General features: G+C 40.8%; 1 protein-coding gene across 1 annotated transcript in view; it reads right to left on the reverse strand.

Moving 5' to 3' along the window:
• MAF1 (MAF1 homolog, negative regulator of RNA polymerase III) overlaps window positions 1–25759 on the reverse strand; it is an 881579-nt gene that overhangs the window by 546509 nt on the left and 309311 nt on the right. The window contains exon 3 of the mRNA XM_044066300.1: window positions 174–302. Within this exon, the coding sequence (XP_043922235.1) occupies window positions 174–302 (129 nt within the window). The remainder of the gene's footprint in view (window positions 1–173; window positions 303–25759) is intronic.

Below are 25759 nucleotides of genomic sequence, written 5' to 3' on the forward strand. Positions count from 1 at the left end.
CTGGATGAGGGTAGAATTAAGTAATGTACTTCCAGGAAATTTAACACTACGAGGATTATAGCTTTAGTAGAATATACAGCATACTGGAAAGTGTGCAATTACTGCTCTTTATGAGATGTTTTTGACAGCTGCTGATATAATCAAAATGTTAATAAAATACACATATCCTTTACCTGCTGGGACTGATTCCACTGGTCTGTGGTGGTGAAAGTGCTTCCAGCATATGAGGTTGCCCATCCTGACAGAACTGTTTGAACATGTGCTTATCATCTCCTGCCATCTTGCATGAATAACTCTCAATTCTGCAAAAAAAAAATATTATCATTCCCAAGAATACTTATCTTTGTACCAGCACTAAGATGACAAATCAAGAGAAGTTGGTTCATTTTATTCATACTGTAAAATGGCAGAAACTATAGTCAATATCAATAAAGGCCTATATCACAACACAGCGACCTCACTAACACCTATTCACCATGCACAATAATAGATAAACATGGTCAGTACCAAGACACTAGCAAAACACAGATTATCTTTTTTTAATAGATAAACTACAGCTCCTATTTTTCTAATGGGATATCTACCTCCCATCTCCAGTTATCTCAAGAATGACTGCAAACCTGCTCCTTGCATTCTTGAGTCAGTATTAGTGACTCATCCAGAGTCAATGTCTCAACAGGCAGCACATTGGCCTTTGGTGTTGTGTAATCAGAAGGCTGAGGGTTCTATTCCCACCCCAGGTGACTGGATTAGTTTTTTCATTACTGACAATGCAGTGCAACATTAGGGGATGCTGTACTCTTCAGTGTGCTATTCTTTAGATGAGATGTTAAACCAAGGCTACATCTGCCTGAGTTGATGGTAGCTCAGGTAGGTATAAAAGATTCCACAGCACATCAAAACAGTACGGGTTGCTTTACTGTACAACTATATAATATTATTATGCAATACATATATCTGTATATAAAACATGCATCACAATCCTTCCATTCTATTTACATTTTTACAATATTTATATTTACAATAACTATAATATATTCAGTATTTCACATCTTCAACTTCAAAACTGCAACAACTTTCATTCTAAGCCCTCATCCTTTTCTTTACAGCCATCTTACTTCAGCCAACACATCTTCATCATTCCTATTTTATTATACAGCAATTCATCTTCTTTTCCAGGACACCCATACTGTTACCATCAATATCCTATCCCATCTGTCAACTTCGCATTTTTTTCTTTTTCAAATTTCTCATACATTATATCCATGTTTATATTTTGAAAACCTTCCCACCTTCATTAATTTTGACATTTTTCCCAAAAACCTTAATTTTGTTGCAGTCCAGAAAGAATAAGGCTTCATTTTTTCTTCTTCATTATAGTCTTTACATTTCCACTTCTCCACTGCTTTATGGTTCATACTTTATTGTTGCGTATATTGTCTGTGAAATGAAAATGATCTCCACTAAACATCTCCAGCCTCATAAAAATCTGTAAATCTTTCCATTTCACTTTTTATTAATTTTATCATTATGACTGTTCTTTCCAAGGATATATTAAATACTGTTTTCTCTATTACCATGTTATACCATTAATTCCCTTTAACTTTATCAGTCTTAATTTTCTATAACATTGTGTTATCATCACATTATTTTTTCCATAATCAAATCCATTTTACTTCTCTTTCCCTTTTTATTTTTTCCATCTCTCCATATGTCACATAATTTCCCATCAACTTACTTTTCTTTTCCATATTTTTAATACACAAAAGTGTACAAATGCCAATCATACAAATGGATTTTTTTTAATTCAAACCTACTTCTTTATTGTATACCATTCCACATCTACCCAGACTGAGACTTAATCCATAAATAAATCTGAAAAAAAATCTCTTAACATTTACTTTACCACATTTCCAGGAAACAAATATACTTCTCAAATATCCAAACTTTCCCAATCTCTCTCTCTCTCTTATATATATATATATAGAGAGAGAGAGAGAGAGATACATTTAACATACATATCTTCTTTCTAATGGAAAAATGGAAAGTTTTTCATCAACTTTTCAGTTTCATTCAGAATTTCCCTCCAGTATTCTATTACTTTTCCATGACTGCGGTGGTGGTGCTGTGGTAGCGTTGTCGCCTCACAGTAAGACGTTGACCTGTTCGATTCTCAGCTAGAATGTCTTCTGTGTGGAGACATGCGTGAATGGGCGTACCTTCGTTGACGGTTGTGCGTCAGGGCCAGCAACTCGGCACGTAAAAAAAAAAATCTACTGCCAGTCATTAGCGGAACAGAGTTCTGCTGTGGTGACCCCTAACCGGGAAAAGCCGAAATACACAACAACAACATTCTATTGCTTTTCCACTTTTGCCAGTCCTGACTTCTAATACATTTATCTTGGTTCTAGTAAAACATATTCCATTAATCTCCTTTTATAAGCCAAATCATTTACTTTTTGACCTATTTAACCTTAATCCAGCTTTTCTTAAGCCCCTTTTTATCCTTGTCTCACTTTCCCTCATCCATATTATATTTTTCATTACAAAAGACATACAGGTATTATTACACATTTTTCCATTTCCTGTCCTGTTTCTCTAATTTCATCAATGCATGTCTGTATTACTACATTCACTTTTGGCACAAATAAACATATACACTTTGAATACCCGTCTTTATCCTTGTTCAACTTTTATTTTCTTTCTTAACCAAACATGTAATATAACTTTCACACAAGCCATCTCATAACACTTCTTAATGCATCTATTATTTTCCAAACACCATAATCCCCTAAAATATCCCACATTCCTTCATATCTTACTGAATCAAATGCTTTTGCTATGTTTCACATAACCAACCTTACATTTTTATTCTCCTTCAAAACAGCATTTATTACTTCTTTCATTACTGCAAACATTTCCTTCACTTGTTTTCCCTTTAATCCATATACCTTTTCCCCGATCACTTCTTCCAAAACATTCTTATTTTCATTTCTGATGTCCCCACTCTGGACCAGTAATTAAGGAGCCTGAATCCTCACTACTGACACTGGAGAGGGACGTTGACTTGGAATACAAATGGATGCACTCAGTATTTCCAGATGCAGACCTCTCTGCATCAAGCACAATTTCCCTTAAGAGCATGCAGGAAACATGCTCAGTCCGGGGGCTGGTTCCTCTCTATATCTGTCCAGACCCCCATTAAGACTCCCCGCTGGCACAGCTTACAGTTCAGTCCTTAGCTGGGGTTCCAAGCTAAGTCCTCCCACACCCTCACTTTGAAACCAGTGCTTTGTGTCCTTGTTCCCAGCAGCTGACACACACACACACACACACACACACACACACACACACACACACACACACACACACACACACACACACACACACACACACACACACACACGCCTGGGAAAGACTGGCACAGATTCACCTGCTGTGCCCCCTTCTGCCCAGACTATAAGGTACTGCCACCAGAACCCCTGCCAGCTACCTTGAAGCTCTTAAAATGTGATTTTACTATGTGAAATTAATATTATACAAATGGTGATGATGACCAAACAGCAAGGCTTTCAGGAGTGTCCAGAGTTACGACCAAATAAATATACACAAATATTCTCAAAACTTAAATACTTTCCACAATGAAAAGTTTAAATATATTTAATAATAAATAGTAAAAGAACAAAAAAATACTGTATCTATTTACAGTAAACACCAGAGTTTCAGTCACGGGGAATATTAAAAATAACACTGATGGAAAGTTTCACAAAGTTATATAGAAACAGTATTTAGCTAGTCTCACTATCTACTCCTGATTGATTAAAAGAATTACTGTTCCTACTTACTGAACAGACCAAGGCAAGATGGGTGAGTGGTCCTTCTGGTCAGATCCAAGACAGAATACTCTGTTTCCCACACTATCCTCTATCACGAGAAGTTACCACGGTTTTAGCACCTATGTGTTACCATACACACAGATACAGCTTTGCTCAGATGTGGTGCAGCAGCTGGAAGTCATAAAAAGAACAGTTGTATAAGAAATTACCATAACCTTAGATGTTGTCCTCTTCCATGCTGCAATATTCATTACTGTAGGGAGGTTTCTGTCTGCAGCACTGGACATATGGCCAGTATACCAAAGTCTTAGGAGCAGGGGTACATGCGGAGTTTCATGTCCGAGCCATAAATGGAAGTTGGCTATAAAGGTGATGTCTGCATGTACGCACTTCAGAATGGACTGCCACATACAGTAATAACCCCTGGAAGCAATGAAGAGGAAGGAGGAAGCTTTTCAGACCCACATGTAATACCAGGCCAAAGAGTGCCTGCTGGAGGCATATGCCTGATGCTGAGGCTTGGTAGATGGACAGAAATCTGTCCTCTTGGGTGGCTAAACAGGTTAAGATGTGGTAGGAGGGTGGGATTCAGCAGAGATTCTAGTGGACCTGACAGGTCATGTTGCAAGCTATTTAGGAGGGTCAGAATGGACAGATAAGTCAGCAAGCAAAGGAGAGCAGTATTGCTGGAACTGAATTCATCAAGTCTTTGCGAGTACTTTCACGAGGTGGATCTTGTTTTTCACAAAAATCTCACCAAGACGACACTAACATATAGACTATTTTATATAGTATACATCATGGACAGAAGTAGGTTAAAAAATAAAAAAGATAGCTGCATGTATAAGACCCAGGATAAAAAATTGACCAATCCTGGTAGGCGCACTAGTGCCAGGACTGGAAAAAAAATGACAGTGCAGAATCCTCAAGACAAGGAAACATTCCTACAAAGGGGTTAGACCAGGCCAGGGGGAGCATAACCCCCTACTGTGGAAGGAAGTAGCAGTCTACAAAAATCACAAAAACTGATGGGCCAAAAAAGAGCCACAAAGATGATAGAGAAATTGTGAGGATGAGAAAGAAATTATATATTGATACTATTATGCAATAAGCCCAGAATTTCCAGACAGAATATATACAAAATTATTAAGAGAGAAACTAGAGGAAAGAAAAATACTTCCGCAAGAAAAACTGTCCAAAACTTCAAATCACAATCTGTGTTCATTAATACAGCAGATTTGCGAGAAACATTCTATAGACCAAGAAACCTTGGGCCATTTGGAGAAATAAGCAATTGAGGAAGTGCGAAAATATAAAGAACAACATCTAGAGACTTTTGAAAGATAAAAAAAGAAATATGGACACGAGAAAGAAAGTTCTAATATGGTGCAATATTTATGCAAAGGAGAAAGCTAAATTAATCAACACAAAAAAGGCAGCCCAAAAAATATTCAAAGAGAAATAAAGGTAAAGGCATCCAGATACGGAAAATTCACAATAAAAAATAAGATTACAAAGAGGGAACATAGAACATAAAATTAGTAAAGCAGAAGTTAAAAAAAATAGAAGATGAGGTTGTGGAATACTTGCAAAGTAAAGGATTTAGTCCAGAAAGTCTAACAGAGGTTACATCACAGCATGATGGAACGAGTCCCCAAAGTAAGGAGAAAGAAGAGGAGCAGGAAACATTTGAAAAAATATGGACATTGGAAAGAAAAAAAGATTTAATATGGTACAATATGTATGCAACGAAGAAAGCAAAACTAATCAATACAAAAAGAGAAGCACCAAAGACATTTGAAGTGAAATACAGGCAATGGCATTCTTTACAATAGAAAAAAATAAGAAAACAAAGAGGAAAAGTAGAAAAGGCAATTAGCAAAGAAGAAATTAAAGAAAGAGAAACTGAGGTTATGGATTACCTGCAAAGTGAAAAACATTTGAAGAGAAATACAGGAGGAAAAGTAGAAAAGACGATTAGTAAAGGAGAAATTAAAGAAACAGAAACTGAGGTTATGGATTACCTGCAAAGTGAAGGACTTGGTGTAGAAAATCTAAGTTAGATAATATCACAGCAGGACAGAGCAATGGATTCCTACATTAAGGAGAAACCATTGGAGTGGGAAACATCTGATCAGTTACCATATGAATATACTTTAGAGCCTTTTATAGGAAACCAGTCCAAATGTTCAGTTGGAGTTGCACAGCAAGAGAAGGAAAGTACAATTGTGTACATTTACCATAAATGTAGATGTTCGAGTGTATTCACTGTTGCAGTCATCACATTTGGGTTATCTGCTTGCAGTAGCCCTCAGTCAGCCTGATTAACAAAGTCTTGGGTCCTGTGTTGGTTGCTGTCCCTTCTTCCGTGACATCAGGTCATCAGGGGTATAAAACATGCAGCCGACGTCATTACATCAGTTATTCTTGCCCCAGATGTCAGGTGTCCCCCCTAACGGGAAGCAATTAAATCTACAAATAAAGAAGGATATACCTCCAACAAAAAAGCAAATACACCAAAAAGCTTTTGAACACAATAAATGAGAGTAGAGGTATAGCCAAAAGAGGTAAGGGGGCTGGAGGGAGGGTAACCAGGATTGCAACAGTGAATACACTCGAACATCTACATTTATGGTAAGTGTACACAACTGTACTATGTTCTTCGTGTTTCACTGTTGCAGTCATCACATTTGGGTAGATTCCCAAAGCTAAGGATGGGAGGAGGAATTTAGACAGCATTAGGACCAGCTATAAGGCCCTGCAAAACTGCAGTGGCAAAGCCAGCTCTGGGTTTAGAGGAAATTGGCAGATGGTAATGCTTGGTGAAAGTATGTACAGAACTCCAGGTAGCAGCTTCTAGGATGTCCCTGGTAGGGACGACTCTGAGAAAGGCTGTAGAGGTAGATGCAGCCCTGGTTGAGTGAGGTCTGATCCCCGGTGGGATAGGTTTTCCATGGTCTTTGTAGCAGAAATGAATGCAATGGCCTATCCATTTGGAAATGGTTTGCTTTGAAATAGCCTTCCCCTCTGTCCCTGCCGCAAATGCCACCAGCAGTTGGTTCAGATTTCCTTTGAGGTTTAGTCCTGTCCAAGTAGAATCTAAGTTGTCTGTGCACATCTAGGGAGTGCAGTATCTGTTCCCCTTTGTTCTGTGGATTAGGAAAGAAGGTTGGCAAATGAATGAACTGATTAAGGGCCACACTGGATACCACCTTGGGCATGAAGGATGGATTGGTCCTGAGGGACACCCTGTACGCATGAAAGATGATGAAAGGTTCCACTGCCATAAGGGCCTGTAATTCAGATACCTTTCTTGCTGAAGTGATTGCTAAAAGAAAAGCTGTTTTCCAAGAAAGAAATTTTAAGTCTGCAGTAGCAGCTGGCTCGAAAGGAGGAAGAGTAAGTTTCTCCAATACAACGTTAAGGTCCCAGGCTGGAATTGGAGCTGTCCTGGGTGGTCGTAAATTTTTGGCCCCTCTGAGGAACTGCTTGAGCAGTGGATGAGAGAAGAGGGAAGGTTCTGTGTTATAATGAGCTGAAATAGCTGACGCATGAATTTTGATAGAGGAGAAAGACAGGCTCCTGTGAAGCGTCTCAGTTAAGTATTGTAAAATCTGAGGTAAATTGGGCACAGCTGTGCTCATCCCTTGAGAATGGTTCCAGGAACAGAATCTTTTCCATTTTTCAGCATAAGATTTTCTAGTACTAGGCCTCCTTCCCTCTAAAATGATATCCATCACTGGTTTACTGTGGGGTGGTAAAGGAGAAATTAGGTAATTAGCCAGGCTGCTAGGTTCAGTGTGTGAAGCTGAGGGTGCAGAATCTGAGTGCTTAAAAATGTATAAGATACACCCTGCACTGATCAATTACATTACAGTGAACATGAAACAGTGGCAAACCACTTTGCAGTTCAACCATGATAAAGGACAAATTATTACTCTAGGGATAAAAATTCAAGAGCGATATTCCAGGGTGACCATCTGTCACCACTGCTCTTTTATTGTGCCCTTAACCCATTAAGCTGTCTACTTAACAGATTAGGTCATGGCTTCAATTTGGCTCCCAGAAAACAATGAAGTATAAAGACTTATCTTCTTTTTGTAGATGATTAAAAATTGTATAGCTCATCAGACAAGAAACTGAAAGCACAACTGTAAGTGGTCATTTTCAGATGATATAAGAATGTCATTTGGTCTTCATAAATGTGAAAAAACAATCTTTAAAGCATGAAAGTTGCAGCACCAATGCAGCTTCAGTTTGGAACAGAAATTTTATACAAAAGAACTTGAGCAAGACTGAGTGTGTAAGTGTTTGGGAACTGATGAAGGATCAACAAAGTACAGTTTTGTACCTACCATAAATGTAGATGTCCGATAGGTATGCATCTGCAGTCATAACATATGGGTTGTCCTGCCTCAGGCAGCCCTTCGGTCGGCCGGATTCCAAAGTCTGGGTCTGGCCTCGGCTGATGTCGCACTTTTCCCTGACGTCAGAGCGTCTGGGGTATAAAAGCATCAGCCGACGCCATTTTCCTCAGTGTTTCTTGCCCCAGATGCCAGGTGCCCTCTAGGAAGGCCAAATTTGGAGGAATGCAGTAAAATTCCAAACATTTTCCAATAAATATACATATATATATATATATATATATACAAACAAATACACCATAATAGATCCCCCAGCTAGTTAATGGAGGGGTCAGTACCCTAAGAATACCACAGAGGGGAAGGAGGGAGGGTTACCCTGACTGCAGATGCATACCTATCTGACATCTACATTTATGGTAGGTACAAAACTGTACTATGTCCTTCAAGGATGCATCTGCAGTCATAACATATGGGTAGAATACCATAGCCAATCTGGGGGAGGAGGTACTAAGAAAAGGATGGTGTAGTTAATATCCCCTGCAGGACTGCAGTAGCAAAACCTGCTCTGGATCTGGAGTATAAAGGCAAATTGTAATGTTTGGCAAATGTATGCACGGAGCTCCATGTAGCAGCTTCTAAAATGTCCTTGATAGCCACCCCTCGTAGGAAGGCTGTAGTGGTGGCCGTGGCCCTTGTGGAATGAGGCCTGATGTTTGCAGGAACTGTCTTTCCATGAAAGGAGTAACAAAATCAAATGCAATTTCCTATCCACTTTGAAATTGCCCATTTGGAAATTGCTTTTCCTTGTACCCCAGCAGCATATGCTACAAGGAGTTGGTCAGTTTTTCTGCTACTTTTAGTTCTGTCCAAGTAGTAGCGTAGTTGTCTGTGTATATCCAGAGTGTGCAGAAGTTTTTCCCCTCTATTCTGTGGATTTGGGAAGAACGTAGGCAAGTGAATAGCTTGGTTCAGGGATACCCTAGATACCACCTTTGGCATAAAAGTAGGATTGGTTCTTAGTGAAACTCTGTCCTGATGGAAGATAAGAAATGGCTGTACTGCCATTAAAGCTTGTAACTCAGATACTCTTCTTGCTGAAGTTATTGCCAGAAGGAATGCAGTTTTCCAAGACAGAAACTGTAGATCCGCCGATGCTGCTGGTTCAAAGGGAGGAAGTGTTAGTTTCTCCAGCACAAAGTTGAGATCCCAAGCAGGTAAAGGTGGTTTTCTTGGAGGATTGATGTTTTTGATCCCTCTCAGAAATTGCCTGAGGAGAGGGTGCGAGAAGATAGGTGGATCCACACTGTATTCTGCTGAAATTGCTGAGGCATGAATCTTAATGGAAGAATAGGACAGGCCATTGTGGAACAATTCTGCTAAGTATTCCAGAATATGTGTCATGCTCGCCACAGTCACATCTAAGCCCCTTGTTGTGTTCCAAATGAGAAATCTTTTCCATTTAGCTGAGTATGTCTTCCTTGTGGAAGGCCGGCGAGCTTCCATAATAATGTCCTTAACTCTCTGTGATAAAATATTTTGAGGGGGATTTAAGGAATTTTCCAGGCAGTTAGCTGCAATGTTTTCAAGTTGGGATGCATGATCTTGAAATTGTTCTGCGTCAGAAGAAGAGGCCATAGGGGGAGAGGCCATGGTTTCGCCTGTGACATGCTCCTCAATAGTGGATACCAGTGTTGCCTTGGCCAGTCTGGAGCTATCAGAATCACTCTTGGCTGTTCTGCCCTGATCTTCAATAGAACCTTGGACATTAATGGGAGAGGTGGGAAGGCATATACTTTTAGAGCTTTCCAGCTGAAAGAGAGGGAGTCCACCCTCCAAGCTTGTGGGTGGTATGTCCTTGAGCAGAATGTCTTCAGTTGATGGTTGAGGGGGGAGGCGAACAGATCTATCTCCGGCTTTCCCCATGCTTTTGTTATGAGTTGGAAGATGTCTGGGTGCAGCATCCATTCGTGTGCATCCATGGTAGTTCTGCTTAAGCTGTCTGCCAGTGTATTTTCTTTTCCTGGCACGAACTGGGACTGTAGTTGGATATTGAGTTTCAGGCATAGTTCCCATAGATTCATAGTCAGCCAGCATAGAGGGTAGGAGTGTGTGCCTCCCTGCTTGTTTATGTACCACATGACCGTAGTGTTGTCTGTCCTTATTAACAGGTGGCCTTGATGGAGGAAAGGTTTGAAGGCCTCGATTGCGTGTATCACTGCCAGCATTTCCTTTTGGTTTATGTGCATGTGCAGCTGTCCTTGAGACCATAGGCCTTGGATGCATTTGCCCTCCATGTGTGCTCCCCATCCTCGGTCTGAAGCGTCCGTGGTGATGGTTTGTTTTGTTTTTGGTTTGTTGAAAGGCAACCCTCTGTTGGACTGGCAGGCCTGAGCCCACCACAGGAATTCCTTTTGAAGGCAAGGTATGATTGGTATCAAAGTTTCCAAACTGTGACTGTGCTGAGACCATACACTCCTTAGGTACCACTGTAATTTTCTCATATGCAGCCTGGCCTGTGGTATCAGAATTATGCAGGATGCCATGTAACCCAGGGCCTGCAGGATTTTCCTTGCAGTTAGCTGAGTTTGTCTTGTCAGATTCATGAAGTAATCCGGAAGTTGGTTTTGTTTTTCTTCTGTGAGAAAGGCCATTTGGGTGGTTGTGTCTAAATATGCACCCAAAAAGGTTATCCTTTGGGATGGAACAAGTCTTGATTTTTGGATGTTGACTGTGTATCCCAAGGCCTGTAACAGGTGGATGGCATAGGCCAAGTCCTTTATCAAGTTTTCCTTGTTGTCCGCTTGTATAAGGCAGTCGTCCAGATATGGGTAGATTTTAATCCCCTGAAGCCTGCAGTGTGCAATTACTGATGCCAGGCATTTCGTGAATACTCTGGGTGCAGTAGATAAGCCAAGGGGCAATGCTGAGAATTGATAATGCTCTGATCCTGCAAGAAATCTGAGGTGTCTTCTGCAACTTGGTCGAATAGGGACATGCAGGTATGCCTCCTTGAGATCTAGAGTCACCAGCCAAGACTCCTTGCCCAGCATGGGAAGAAGTTGCTGTAGGGTCAGCATCTTGAATTTTGGCACAATGAGGTAAGTATTCAGTGCGGACAGCTCGAGAATAGGCCTCCATTGATTTTCTTTTCTTGGTACAAGGAATAGTCTGGAGTAAAATCCTTGGCCTTGTTCTGAAAGTGGTACCTTTTCTATGGCTTTCATTTGAAGCAAGTTGTTGATTTGCTTTAAAGCCTCTGCCCTCTGATTTGGTGGCAGATTTGGCATTCTGTTTCTTTTTGGCAAAGTGCGGAAGTGGAACCTGTATCCTTTGTCTATTATTTGCAGTGTCCATGCGTCCCTTGTAATATAATGCCAGTTTTTTTGAGAACAGAGCAAGCTTTCCGCCCAAGGGTGCTTCCAGTTGAGCCCTGGTAGGCGGAATCAGAGTAAAGTCATTGAGTCTGTCCTGGTGTAGTAGTTGTTGTTGCTGTTGCTGCACTACCTCTCTGGTTGGTAGGCTGCCACTGACGGCCTCTGTAGGAGACCCTAGATTGCCCTCTACCTCTGGGGCGCCTGTTCCTGCCTCTCTGGGCTCTGTCAGAGTCTGGAAAGGACCAATTCTTAGTAGGCCAGTTTCTGCTGAATCTCGGTGGTTGTACTTGCAGGAAATCCTTAACTGTTTGCACAGATTTTGCCTTTTCTTCAAACTTTAAGACCTCCTGAGCCGAGGAGCCAAATACATTTTGTTTGTCCATTGGAGCATCCAGGAGTTTAGCTTTAACATGGTCTGGCAAAGATTGTTCCTTCAGCCAGGCATGCCTACGAATAACTGCCCCAGTCATAGCTGACCTACATGAAGCCTCCAGTGCATCATAACCACACTTTAAAAAATGATTACTAACCTGCTGTGAGTTGTGTACCAAATCCTGAAGGGATTTACGGTCATGGGGCTCAGGAGAAGAAAGCTTCTTATTCAGTTCATCTCACAAATACTCTTGGTACTGTATCATATGAAATTGACAATTTAATGCCCTGATGGAAAGAGTTGCAGAAGTATATACCTTCTTTCCCCATCTCTCTAAAGCTCTAGACTCTCTTTCAGAAGGTAGAGGATTTTTGGCAGTGGCAGCCGCAACCCCTTTAGGGCCCTGAGAAATAGTATCTGGGTCTGCGGAATGGGCTTTATACAGATGAAAATGAGAATCCGGGACCCTGTAGTATCTATCAGGTTTGGCAGGTGCCGGAGGGAGAGTATCAGGGGCTGTACTAACATCATTGTACACATCATCAATTACATTCAAAACAGGAGGTATAGCTAAGGGCCTATGTTGAGGCAAATGCAAAAAGGTCCTTAATCTTTTTCTAGAATCAGAGAATTCCTGACCTTGCCATTGAAAATGCTCTCTCATGGAGTGTAGAGTCTCACCAAAAGAAAACTCTTCAGGAGGGGAGGCCGAAGGGATAGATTCTTCAGCATCAGAATCCTCATAGGGCGAATAAGCCTCCTCCTGGTGATCTGACAACTCAGATCCATCCGTGGACTCATCTGAAGAGTGTGGGTCAGAGGGCTCAGTCCTGGGCCTTTTGTCTGGTGGTGGGTGAGAAGCCCTGTCCGGGTGAGGTTGAGAACCTCTAATTAAAGATATAAGATCCTCTGCAAGGCTGAGGATCTGAGAACTAGAAGAAGGCCTCTGGGAGGTAATCTTGGGAGGCAAAGCTTTAGAAAGTTTAGCATCTTTAGCCCTGGAAAAGGCCTTTATGGACATGGAAGCAGGGGGCCTAGCTGCCCCACGTGCAGGAGTAGATTTGTCCAAAGGTATGGTGTTGGACATTTCCTGGACACTGGTTTCGGTAGGTAGCTCAGTAGCCGACTCAGCCGGGGCCTCCCGGGCCGCGGTGGTCGGTTGAGTGGATTCGGATGAAGGAATCTCCGAGGACTCGGTTTCGGCCGAAACCGAGACAATCGCAGTAGGCCTTACCGTGGTTTCAGCCGAAACCGCGGGCCGCAAGTGTCAGTCCTTGTCCTTCAGTTTTTTCACCAAATGCGATGCCGGAGTCTCCGATGGCATTTTATATGCAAAACTAGCCCCAAAAAATTCCTCTGCAAACTCCGACCGACGTCCAAGAGTTCGTCGGTTGAAGGAAGCACAGGCTGAACAGGCCGATACGTCGTGGTCTGGGCCTAAGCAAGGAAGGCAGTAGGAGTGGAAATCCTTATGAGGTATTTGTTTCCCACAAGTTAAACAATTATTTACTTTATCTGACATCGGCTGAGGCAAGAAAGAGTCCCCAATGGGGTACTTAGCTTTTTCGAAGTCTTCGGTAGCTGAATCACAGGATCTTACCGACCGGCACTTGCGAACAGCTTCTGCTTCGGGCACCGCGCGGCAAGAAAGACTGAGAAAAATGGCGTCGGCTGATGCTTTTATACCCCAGACGTTCTGACGTCGGGGAAAGTGCGACATCAGCCGAGGCCAGATCCAGACTTTGGAATCCGGCCGACCGAAGGGCTGCCTGAGGCAGGACAACCCATATGTTATGACTACAGATGCATCCTTGAAGGACATCAAAACATGAACAAATGTGAATAAAACTTGGTAAAGAATATTTTAGAAGACTTAAATTAATACTGAAAACACCGTTGACATCTAGAAATAAAGTTCAAGCTATAAACCAATTTGCTCTTCCTGTCCTAACTTACAGTTTTGAAGTGACTGACTGGCCCCTAAAGGTGTTGGATAGGTTGGATAGGAAAACAAGAAGGATGCTTCATGCTCAAATGATTTATAAAAATCAGTGCATACCAAGACTATATATTCCCCATTCTGTAGAAGGTATGGACCTCCCCGAAATTAATTACATGTACAGGTCTGCAGTCATAGGACTGCATATATATCTGCTGACCTCACAAGACCCAAACGTAGTGAAAGTTTTGAAACATGAAAAGAATAAGTCTAAGATATGCTTAGTTTAGCAGAAGCATATCAGCATCAGATGGGAATGGAAACCAAATCAGAAACAGATAAAAATCAGACACCATCTGAATGTGCCAAAAAATTAATTAAAGAATACAAGGTGAAGGATCAGATAAGAAGTCAAGAAATGTGGAAAATGCATAAAAATAAGTTGCACCTATAGAAAACTCTTGGAACAACCTCATGTTGATCAGGATCAAATGCAGGAATGGTTAAGGAGAGGTGAATTTAAATTAAAAGAGGAAAAGTTAATATTGGCGGCCCAATATAGTGGACTATGTACACGTTGGTTTACAAAGCCCATTGAACATGTGGAAGAAACAGACAAATGTAGGTTTTACAAAACAAAATTGGAAACAGTTGCATATCTTGTTGCTGGCTGTGATAAACTAATGGCAGAAGGAGTGCCTACTGAAAGGCATAATAATGTGGCAAGACTGTTGCATTGGGGATTGTGCAAACGTTACAATACTGAAGTAGCTGAAAAACACTGGAAACACAAGCCACAAAGCATTATAGAAAATGATGAAGTTTACATCACATGGGTTCACCCATTACCAACAGTTCAAAAAATAGATGTGAGAAAACCAAATATAGTGGTCTATGAAAAGAAAACAAAAAGTAGCATTAATCATTGAAATTGCTACACCCAGTGGCTACATTGTCTAACGTACAGAGAGAGACAAAGTCATAAAATATCAGGATTTGCAAGCAGAAACAAGAGCAATGTGGAAGAAGGATACCCAGAGAGTTCCAATAGTAGTAAGAACAACGTGTCTTTTAAAAAAAGAAGAATTTACAGTCGTACTTAAGATTTGTTACCAATACATGTAACTCCATACAACTTGCATTACTGGGCACAATGCAGATGCTGCGAAGTGCACTTCTGAATAACTTCAAAGACTGAAACAATACTAATTTCATGAACTTTAATCATACTTTGACTTAGGAATGGGGTCTATTCCCCTCATGGTATTAGAAACCCAAAAGACTTGGAGAAATTAAAAAAGAGGCATCCTAGGATATTACCTGGACCCACTGATGCAGTGTTTTTAGCTAAGGACAGTGCTGTTCTTTATTGATAGTTGAGAGGAGAAATGGCAGAGGGTATTTCCCAGGGGGAACTGGGGGCAATATGTGGTTGAAATTAGGGCTACATTTATTGGCCAGCAAATTTGCTATATCCCCTGGTTCAGTGTAGGAAGTTCCACTTACTAGTAGTTCAGCACACTGCTCGGTGTTCCTGTTAAGGTTTGTACACAACTGAAAAATGCTTTATGATTATGCTTAGTCTGGGAGGCTATTTTGCCTCAAAGTTGGCTCCAGTGGACTTAAGACCTCTGAGTTGCATGTTGAGACTGGAGAGACTTTTTTGTCTTTTGCACATAGCCATCCCTATTTTTGGACAGGATTTTCTTTCTTTTCTTGTACAACCTATTCATAATGGGGGTCCACCAAGGGGGCTTATTTCTGGAGTTTGTCCCAAGTTCATTTTGGTTTCGTGCTGTTGTTTCAATGCAGTTATCTACATGCTTGTACAGGGTTTCAGTAAATATGTCTGCATAGGCCACCATGTTCTCTGAGTTTGGGGTGGCTTGGAATTTAGCTACAACTTCACTTAATAGCAGGCAGTTAGCCTTGGAAAAGTTTTTAAAGGTTCTGGGGTCTGCTAGGAGATCAGCCTTTATATTTATTTTAAGGGTACCACTTTGTGATCTGATCTGACCAATGAAGACATTACACAAGGGAGGGTGCAATGTTCCCTCATTTTTGTGAGTACTAAATCCAGGATATTTGCATCCCTAATACGTGTGCAGACTAGCTGTTCCAGTGTGTTTGCATTGACAAAATCCAGGAATCTTTGAGCCTGCATGTTAGTCGTTGTGAATGTATCCCAGTTTATGGTGGGATAGTTGAAATCACCAGGGAATATGGTGATGGGCAAAATTATGAGTGACTCCACTAAATTCAAGTATATGGTATGGTTATGCTGGGTCACAGACAAGGACATATAGTGACTCCACTAAATTCAAGTATATGGTATGGTTATGCTGGGTCACAGACAAGGACATATAGCTAGCAATAATATGGTATTAGACTTTACTTAAGGTTAGTTGAACATGGAGTAGCTCAAGCATGTCATATTGTTTGACCAGTCTTGTGGTATGCTTAATTTTTATGTAGACTGATACATTTAGACCAGCTATCACACAAGAAAGGACAAGAGGTGGAGATGTGAGGCAGGCATTATAGCCTTGTACTGACAGGGGGACCTCCAGGGGTTTAAATGATGTCTCAGTAAAGTACAGTTGTGTACACTTACCATAAATGTAGATGTTCGAGTGTATTCACTGTTGCAGTCATTATATTTGGGTAATCCTGCTGGCAGGTTGTCCTCAGCCGGCCTGAATTTCAAAGTCTTGGGTCCTGCGTCGGTTGCTGTCACCCCTTCCCTGACATCAGGTCATCAGGGGTATAAAATAAGCAGCCAATGCCATTTTCTTCAGTTTTTCTTGCCCCAGATGTCAGGTGCCCCCTAAAAGGGTATTCAGAATTTATACATATATAAAAATACATGCACCAATATAAACTTTATCTTCATCTACAAGCAAATACACCACATAGGTCGTATAAATCAGATAAGGAAAGATAAGTTCCAGCAGAAAAAAGGGGGATGGCGGGTGGTTATCCTGGACTGCAACAGTGAATACACTCAAACATCTACATTTATGGTAAGTGTACACAGCTGTACTATGTTCTTCGTGTTTCACTGTTGCAGTCATTACATTTGGGTAGAGTCCCAAAGCTATGGTTGGGAGGCTGGAGCTAAACAGCATTAGGAGCGGCTATGAGGCCCTGCAGAACTGCAGTGGCAAAGCCTGCCCTGGATTTAGAGTAGAGTGGCAGATGATAGTGCTTTGTAAAGGTGTGCACTGAACTCCAAGTAGCAGCCTCTATAATGTTTTTGGTTGGTACTCCCCTGAGGAAGGCTGCTGAAGTGGCTGCAGCTCTGGATGAATGTGGCCTAATGCTCTTAGGCACTGGCTTGCCATGCTGTGAATAGCAGAAACAAATGCAGTGGCCTACCCACTTAGAAATAGTCTGCTTTGAGAAAGCCTTTCCTTGTGATCTTGCAGCATATGCCACTAGTAATTGCTCTGTCTTCCTGAACCTTTTGGTTCTGTCCAAGTAGAATCTAAGCTGTCTGTGTACGTCCGAAGAATGTAGAATTCTCTCCCCCTTGTTCTGTGGATTTGGATAAAAAGTTGGCAGATGAACAGTTTGGTTAAGAGCCACACTGGACACCACCTTAGGCATAAATGTTGGGTTTGTCCTCAGAGAAACCCTGTCTGGATAAAAAGTGATAAAAGGTTCCACAGCCATGAGTGCTTGCAGTTCTGAAACTCGTCTTGTAGAAGTTACTGCAAGGAGCAGAGCTGTTTTCCAAGATAAAAACTTTGCATCAGCAGTAGCAGCTGGCTCAAAAGAAGGCAGGGTGAGTTTTTCAAAACATAGTTGAGGTCCCATGCAGGTACTGGTGATCTCCTTGGAGGCCTTACATTTTTGGCTCCTCTGAGGTACTGCCTTAACAAGGGATGAGAAGAGTGGTGGGCTCTGTATTGTAATGAGAGGAAATGGCAGAGGCATGAATTTTAATTGCCATGACATGTTACTGATATTTGAGCATATGAAACTGACAGTTTAAGGCCCTTATAGCCAAGGTAGCAGATGTGTAAACCTTTTTCCCCCATCTATCCAGTACCCTAGAATCTCTGTCCGAGGGGGTAGGGTTTTTTGCAGCAGAAGCCTTAACTCCTTTAGGACCCTGTGAAATCGTTTCTGGGTCTGCAGTAGGGTTTTTTAAAAGGAATTTATGGGATTCAGGAACCCTGTAGTATCTATTAGGCTTAACAGGAGCTGGAGGTAAGGAGTCAGGGGTCAGACTAGACTCCGAAAACACATCATCTACAATGTCTAACACAGGTGGAATGGCTAGAGACCTGTGTTGAGGTAGTAAAAGGAAGTCCCTGAGCCTCTTTTCAGATTCTGAAAAATCTTGGCTCTCCCAGTGGAAATGCTCCCTCATGGTGTACAAGGTTTCCCCAAAAGAATAGTCCTCTGGAGGAGAAGCTGATGGTATAGATTCTTCAGCATCAGAATCCTCATAGGGGGGAAGAGAATATTCCTGATCAGAAGAGGAATCAGAAGAAATAGAAACCTGATCTGAAGATTCATAGTCTGTCTCTTGCCTAGGCCTCTTATCAGGAGGGGGATGGGAACCCCTGATCAAGGTAATCAAGTCTTCGGCCATTCTGAGCATCTGTTTTTTGGGCATAGAGGCTTGACCACATGGCTCTTGAATTTGTTTCTTTGCTTTAGAAGGTGCTTTAGTCTTTGCCTTTAAAGCTGAAGTCGGTTTAATGTAAAGATGTTTAGGTCTGAATACACCCTCAGAAGCCGGTGCCTGCTCAGTGGCTCCAGACCCATCTGAGGGAATAGTGTTTGAGGCTCCAATACCTTGAGTTTCTAGCAGCATAGCCAACTCCACGTGGGAGTCAGTAGCAGCCTGCGACTCTAAAGTAGCAGGCATCAGGTGCTGCGAAAGCGCCTCACTGAGAAATGGCGAACTGGCGACTGGCTTAGGAGAAGCTTCGTCGTCGGTTTTGGGCCTCGGTTGTTTCTCTCTCTCCCTTTCTTTGCGTTTTTGTGAACTCCGGTAGTCAGATGGCTATCCGGCGACATTTCTGGATAATTAAACCAGCGTCCAAAATAGTTTAAGGCAAAATCATACCGACGCTTAATAGTGCGTTGGTTAAATCTAGCACAAAACTGACAACCAGAAACGTTGTGATCAGGGCCTAGGCAAGGAATACAGTAAGAATGAAAGTCCTTATGAGGTATTTGCTTTCCACAAGAAATACAATTATTTACTTTTTCTGACATCGGTCTGGAGCAAGAAAAAGTTTCCCCAACGGGGTACTTAGCTTTATTCAAGACTTCGGATCTGAAACTTGAACACGAAAATCTCAGGAATCGGCCGACCGGCACTTGCAAACTGCTTCTGCTTCGGGCACCGCGCAGCAAGAAAGACTGAAGAAAATGGCGTTGGCTGCTTATTTTATACCCCTGACGACCTGACGTCAGGGAAGGGGTGACAGCAACCGACACACGACCCAAGACTTTGGAATTCAGGCCGGCTGAGGGCAACCTGCCAGCAGGATTCCCCAAATGTAATGACTGCAACAGTGAAACAAGAAGAACATCTGCAAAGATGTCAACACTCTCCAGGATGAAGAGTGCTTCCAGGGAATGGAATTTCTTGTTAAGACTCTTAGGATTAAACGGTAACACCTTCAGTTTAGCCTGCGTAAAATGTGCTACATTGGAAGGTTTATCAGACTGGCATTACCTAAAAAGACACTGAGGGGAATAATGTTTTTGCCAATATCGGAAAGCCTAGTGGGGGCAGGTGCAGACTATACCTGGCAAAGCAACGTGGTCTGTTGATCATGTCCTCCGAAGCTGACAAATATTGGACCCCCTTACAATGACACCAGTAACTATGCCAGTTGCTGAAGTCAATCATCTTTTGTTTATACTGTGGTATCACCCTTAAAGAAAGTAGAATGCTGCACAATGCTAGGCTCACACCTGCCTGGGACACAATCTGAAAGCTTTATCATGTCTCTTCATATAGTCCAGGGAGGTACATCTCAGGCCATTAACACCCACATGGACTACAACAGAGTCATACTGGTACTTGTGGTTCAATATTATGAATGCATGTGTGATCTGATAGATACTTGCCCCAACACGAATGACAAGAGGAGGAACAACAGACCCATAATCAGGAGCCAAATGAAGTTCCAACACACAACAAATCAATGGTAATAAATTTATCGTCTTATACTTTAAATTTGGATGAACTGTCAGCTTTATCTAAAGGTTTAACATTTGTACACTCCACTCAAATGGATATTGCTTAAATGTTGCTAGAACTTAAACATTTTACGCATTGTCTTAACCTTAAGATTCTGTTTAAAGAGAACAATGCTCCACTGAATGTACCCAAACGTTCAAGTACGTTTATACCACCTAACAATCCACTTGTTTTGGCCTTTGAAAAATCAGTAGAAAAAGAACTACATAAACATTTTTACAGTGACAAGCACAGTAAATACTTTAACTTCACTGCATCAGAGATACAGGCAGTCAAGAATCTTACTACAAATTCAGACAGTCATAAAAATAGCAGACAAAGGTGGGGTTGCTGTGATTATGAACTGATTAGTAGTCAATACTATATAAATAAAATGCTCTCTATACTAGCCACCTCGAATTATGAGCAAATATACAAACAACTGGTGAATCAGATAATTACGCAGATTTCCTTAAGACTAGAAAATATGCTCAAGGACAACCTCATTGGAGAAGAATTATACTGGTACTTTAGACCTGATAGTCCTGTTGTACCTGTAATATATGGCAAACCTAAAGTCCATAAATCCCTTGTATCTCCCCCACTTACACCAATAGTGTCAGCAAGAGGATGAGCGAAGGAGCCCTTATTGAGCTACCTTGATAACCAACTTAATATTTACATGCAACAGGTACCATTACTAAGGCCACAACTGATTTAATTTCTCATCTATCAAAATGGCTTATGTTACACCCAGGAAAAGACTGTTTTTTGTTACATTAGATGAAGACTCATTGTTTACAGTTATTCCCAAAGAGATAGGAATTTGATTTGTTAAACATTTACTTGAATTCTTTGATTACACACAGTGTCACATTAATGTTATTTGTGAATTACTGGATATTATACTTACCAATAACATCTTTTTATATCAAAAGAAGTTTTACAAACAGGCAAGAGATGTGGCGATGGGTACTCCAGTCGCCAAACACCTATGCCAAAACTGTAATGTATCAATGGAAGAAACAACATATAGTCAGTGAAAATAATCCCTATCTCAGAAATGTGAAATTTTAAAAAAGGTTTGTGGATGATCTTTTCTTATTATGGGAAGGGACACCAGAATAATTCATGAAATTTGAGTCATACATCTGTACAATCACTGATTTCTTAAATTTTAAATGTGAAGTACCCTTTCAAACATTTAATTTCCTTGACATAACCCTAAAAAAACTTCACACTAGTCAGATAAATGCTACTATGTACAGAAAACCATCCAGGAAAAATACATATCTACATAGAACCAGCTTAGACCCATCATATATTTATCCAAAAAATCAGCTTGTTAGGATAGCTAAATTAAATACAAATGATTCACTAATGGAACAGCAACTTGAAAGGACTACTTCAGAATTCATGCAGAGAGGTTATAGTCAACAACAAGTTAAAACAATTAAGCAAGACATTATAAACAATAGGTCCACAGAATACACATCTCTGCTAACCACCAATACAGACGTACGATCGTTCACCAGTCAAAACCATATCAAACTACGATACACTCCTACACATGATAGAAGTACACCAGTCATGAAGAACACTATTAAAAAATAGTGGTCTATACTAACCGAGATACTTGAGCTAAGAGAGGAATATCATATCAGATTCACCAAGTTTTAGTTACAGAAGAGCTAGTAACTTAAAGAACATCCTTTGTTATAAAGAGCAACGAAAAAATACATCTGACTTTTATATTAATAAGCAAGGAATGTACAGATGTAATGATTGCACTTTTTGCGAATACATTAATACTGACAAGTTTGTTAGATATCCAGTCAAAGATATAGTTTTAAAATCAGGTAAAAGAAGGTACCAACAATTGTATGAAGAATATTAAGTACTTAGTAGAAAGGAGGTTGACTAAAGGTCTAAGAAATTCCTAACACCAGTGACCACTAAGAGGGAGGATGTATAAATTCTAAGGAGTACCGAAGAAAATTAGAGAATTTTAGCAGTTAACAATAAGAAATAAATCTGCTTACAATGCTTGAAAGCAGAACCTACGTCTAACCACGATGCTGGCAAACAAGATCTGAGGCAATGGGGATGGAATAGTGCATTGTGGGTAGAGGTAGGAGCTTAACAGCTGGATCCAAAGTCTAGTGTATGACGCCGAATGAGATCCAAAGATCTGATCCAAACCCAATAGTGATGAAGAATGAAAAAGACAACATCAGATCATATGTTACAGACTCTCTGGGAAAAGACTATGCAAAGATATGCAAGTCATTTAAATAAGGAAAAATGTGAGTGTCATTCAGTCTGCAATCTGCTATGCATGGCTGAAGCTAAACACTTCATAAACACGTAAAAAAGAGGTATAAACACTATTAACAGGATGCCTTAAGGAAGAAGCTCACTCGCACCAGTTATAATACAACCTGTTTATTGTACAAAAAACACTGCGTTCAAAAATTCACGGATCTAGTGCTTTCATCCACTACAATGTGGACTTCTTCAGAATCAATTAAACAATCATCTATAAGTCAATGTATATATTTTTTGGCGCCAAACTTGTGTATCTAACTTAAAGAAACATACTGCATATAGTTTGCAACAAAAACGCTGTGTATCACTGATATAGTATATTGACACAAGCTAATAATTAAAACATGCTTAATAATATTGTTAAAAATATTGTGATAAAAATTCTATAACAAACATTCCATCACTGCTGGTTTTGTAGTATAACAACTCAATTTACATGCTAAAGTTTAATGACCATGTCAAAATCATCTGATTACACGTAAATAATTCTGTGACTGCTAAAAACTCTATATCTTATAACATAAACACTCATATAAAACTAATAGTCTAATTAAAACTCGTGTTGGCTCAATTTCTACCAATATAACTTCTATACATCCTAATTTGTCTAAAATCATGATGTTGATTACTCTATGTCCAGTAGATGTCCTATGAAGTACACGTAAATATATATACTAATGTAAGAATTGTTAATTAAACAGTTTGTGAACACTTCATAAACACCCTTGGAGCAGTAGATAAATAAAGGGATAATGTAGAAAACTGATAAAGTGACCCACAAAAAGAAAAATCTTTGAAATCTCCTGAAGCCTTTGGCTATGGGAATGTGATGCAAAGTATCTTTTACAATGTTACCATAAAGCTTCCCTGGGGAATGAGAAGTACTAGACTCTGAAGGGTCAAGATCTTGAATTTTAGAACTTCCACATACAAACTTAGTAATAAAAGATCCAGAACTGGTCTCCAAAAATAGTCTTTCCTTGGTACCAGAAGCATTCTGGAATAAAATCCCTTGCCTCTTTGATTTAATGGCACTGGTCCTAGGACTTGTAGGCTAAACAAGTGTTGGAGGAACCTACAGAAAAACTCTTGCTTGGTTCATAAAGTGGGAAGGAACTCCCCCCTGGAAGGAGGTTTTTGTATCCAGTGCCAACTGCATTCTTCCTGAACCTTTAACACCCATGAGTCTGTTGCAACCTGCTGCCGAAGGGTAATGTGCAGAATCTGTTGTTAGGACATGTTTTGAGAGACTGGGTCAGGAGGGGAGGAAGAATGCTGGTATATTCATTCTAAAGTTATATACTCTCCCTTTTTTTTGATAGGACCCTTGTTTCTTATTGTTCCCGTCTCTTTGTTTAGCCTGAGAAGGAGGTAGGGATTTTATTTTAGGAGTGGAGGAGGATCTGGGAGATTTTTAAGAGGGAGAGGGGCCGAAAAATCTTAACACCCTGAAGTAATTTCCCTCTCTCATCAAATGGTCTTAGGAGAAAAATGGGCCAAAGAACACCTATTTTTCTAAGGCTGAATTCAAAATTTCAGACATTACCTCATCAGAAAAAAAGAAGTTATGTACTCACCATAAAGTTCCATGTTTGTAGTCCATCTCGCCCATCATTCTTACATATGGGTTCAGAGCCGATCCACGGCTCCGACTCGGCCAATTACAAAGCTCAAAGTCTCTAAATTGGCTCGTGGCAAGGTAGGTATCCCATAATGCACTACTAACAATCCCCGATCTTGCTTGCTGCTGTCTATAATAATGATATAAAAGTATTTCCACAAGGAAAAACAATAGATGAAAGGTCTCCAACTCTAAGGAAGATAGACATTATCTTGTCTCCAGATTCTCCAGGGATACATGGATGGGGGGTAGGTGGGTGGGTTCGTAAGAATGAAGGGTGAGATGGACTACAAACATGGAAAGTTATGGTGAGTACATAACTTCTTTATGTTGTGTAGTCCTATCTCGCCTTCATTCTTACATATGGGACAGCGTCCCTAGCACCCTTTTCTCGGATGGCTCATGGGAATATACACCTAAGAGCCATGGAACCAAAGGAGGCTCTACCCCCGGAGGCAAAGGTATGAGGGGTAGCCCAAGCTGCTGCTGCTGCACATATACTGTCCATTGGAATTCTGGCTTGAAAAGCGGCAGATGTGGATATAGATCTGGTGGAATGAGCTTTAATTTTAAATGGGAGTTCTTTGCCATTAGAAGAGTAAATAAAAGATATGCAATTTGAAATTCAGTTTGATGACGTTATCTTGAAGACTGGCATTCCTTTTCTCGTCTCCGAAAAAGATATAAATAATTGGTCTGATTTCCTAAACTCTTTGGTTCTATGAAGATAGAACCAAACTGTCAGTGTACATCCACTTTGTTTGTATGATTTGGAAAAAAATACTGGCAATTAAATGGTTTGATTAATATTTGATTGTGAACAAATCTTGAGGACGGAGGAAGGGTTAAGTAGGGAGGTTTGACTGAGAGTGCTTGCAGCTCTGACACTCTTCTGGCGGATGTAATGGCTATCAGAAAAATGGCCTTCCATGAAAGGAACTTTAAATCACATGTTGTGAAGGTTCAAAAGGCGGTGAGGTAAGTTTTGAAAGAACCAAATTTAAATCCCAGGGCTCCTGAGAGGGAGGTCTTAGTAAGGTAGTGCCTTTTAAAAATGATTTAGGCAATCTGTGAGCCATAAGATTAGGTTCATGTTGCCCCAAATGAAAATTGGAGATAGCTGCTAATTGAACTTTGATTGAAGCAGCAGCTGACCCCTGATGAAAAAGTTCGGTTAGAAATTCTAATACTAAGGGAATGGAGGCTGTGAATGGATCTATGTTCCTAGCTTGTCCCCAAATAGAAAATCTTTTCCATTTGCTAGCATACAATTTTCTTGTAGAAGGTTTATGAGATGACAGGATATCTGTAACCGCAGGGGAAAAATCATGAAGCCTGTCTAGGGATGGAAGTGGAGCAGCCACACTGTCAAGTTGAGGGTGTGGAGACAGGGATGGAACGTGCCTGACATATGTGTCAGAAGGTCTGGTACTGGGTCCAGAGTCCATAGATTGTCCAGAAGGTGAGGCCCAAGGAAGGGGAAACAAATCTGATGAGGCCAGTAAGGAGTGATGAGAATCATTCTGCTTCCCAAAGTCTTCACTTTCTGGATAACTTTCAATAACAGCGGAAAGGGAGGAAAAGCATAAAGAAGTCCCGAGGGCCAATTGTGAACAAGTGCGTCTCTTGGTGTCTCCCCTGGGGTGGGGGGATAAGGGTGAAGTAGCTGCTGCATTTGATGTTCATTTGGGTGGCAAACAGATCGCAGCAAAG

This window comes from Protopterus annectens, chromosome 3.part1 (assembly GCF_019279795.1).
Source record: "Protopterus annectens isolate FY-2018-M chromosome 3.part1, PAN1.0, whole genome shotgun sequence".
NCBI lineage: Eukaryota > Metazoa > Chordata > Ceratodontiformes > Protopteridae > Protopterus > Protopterus annectens.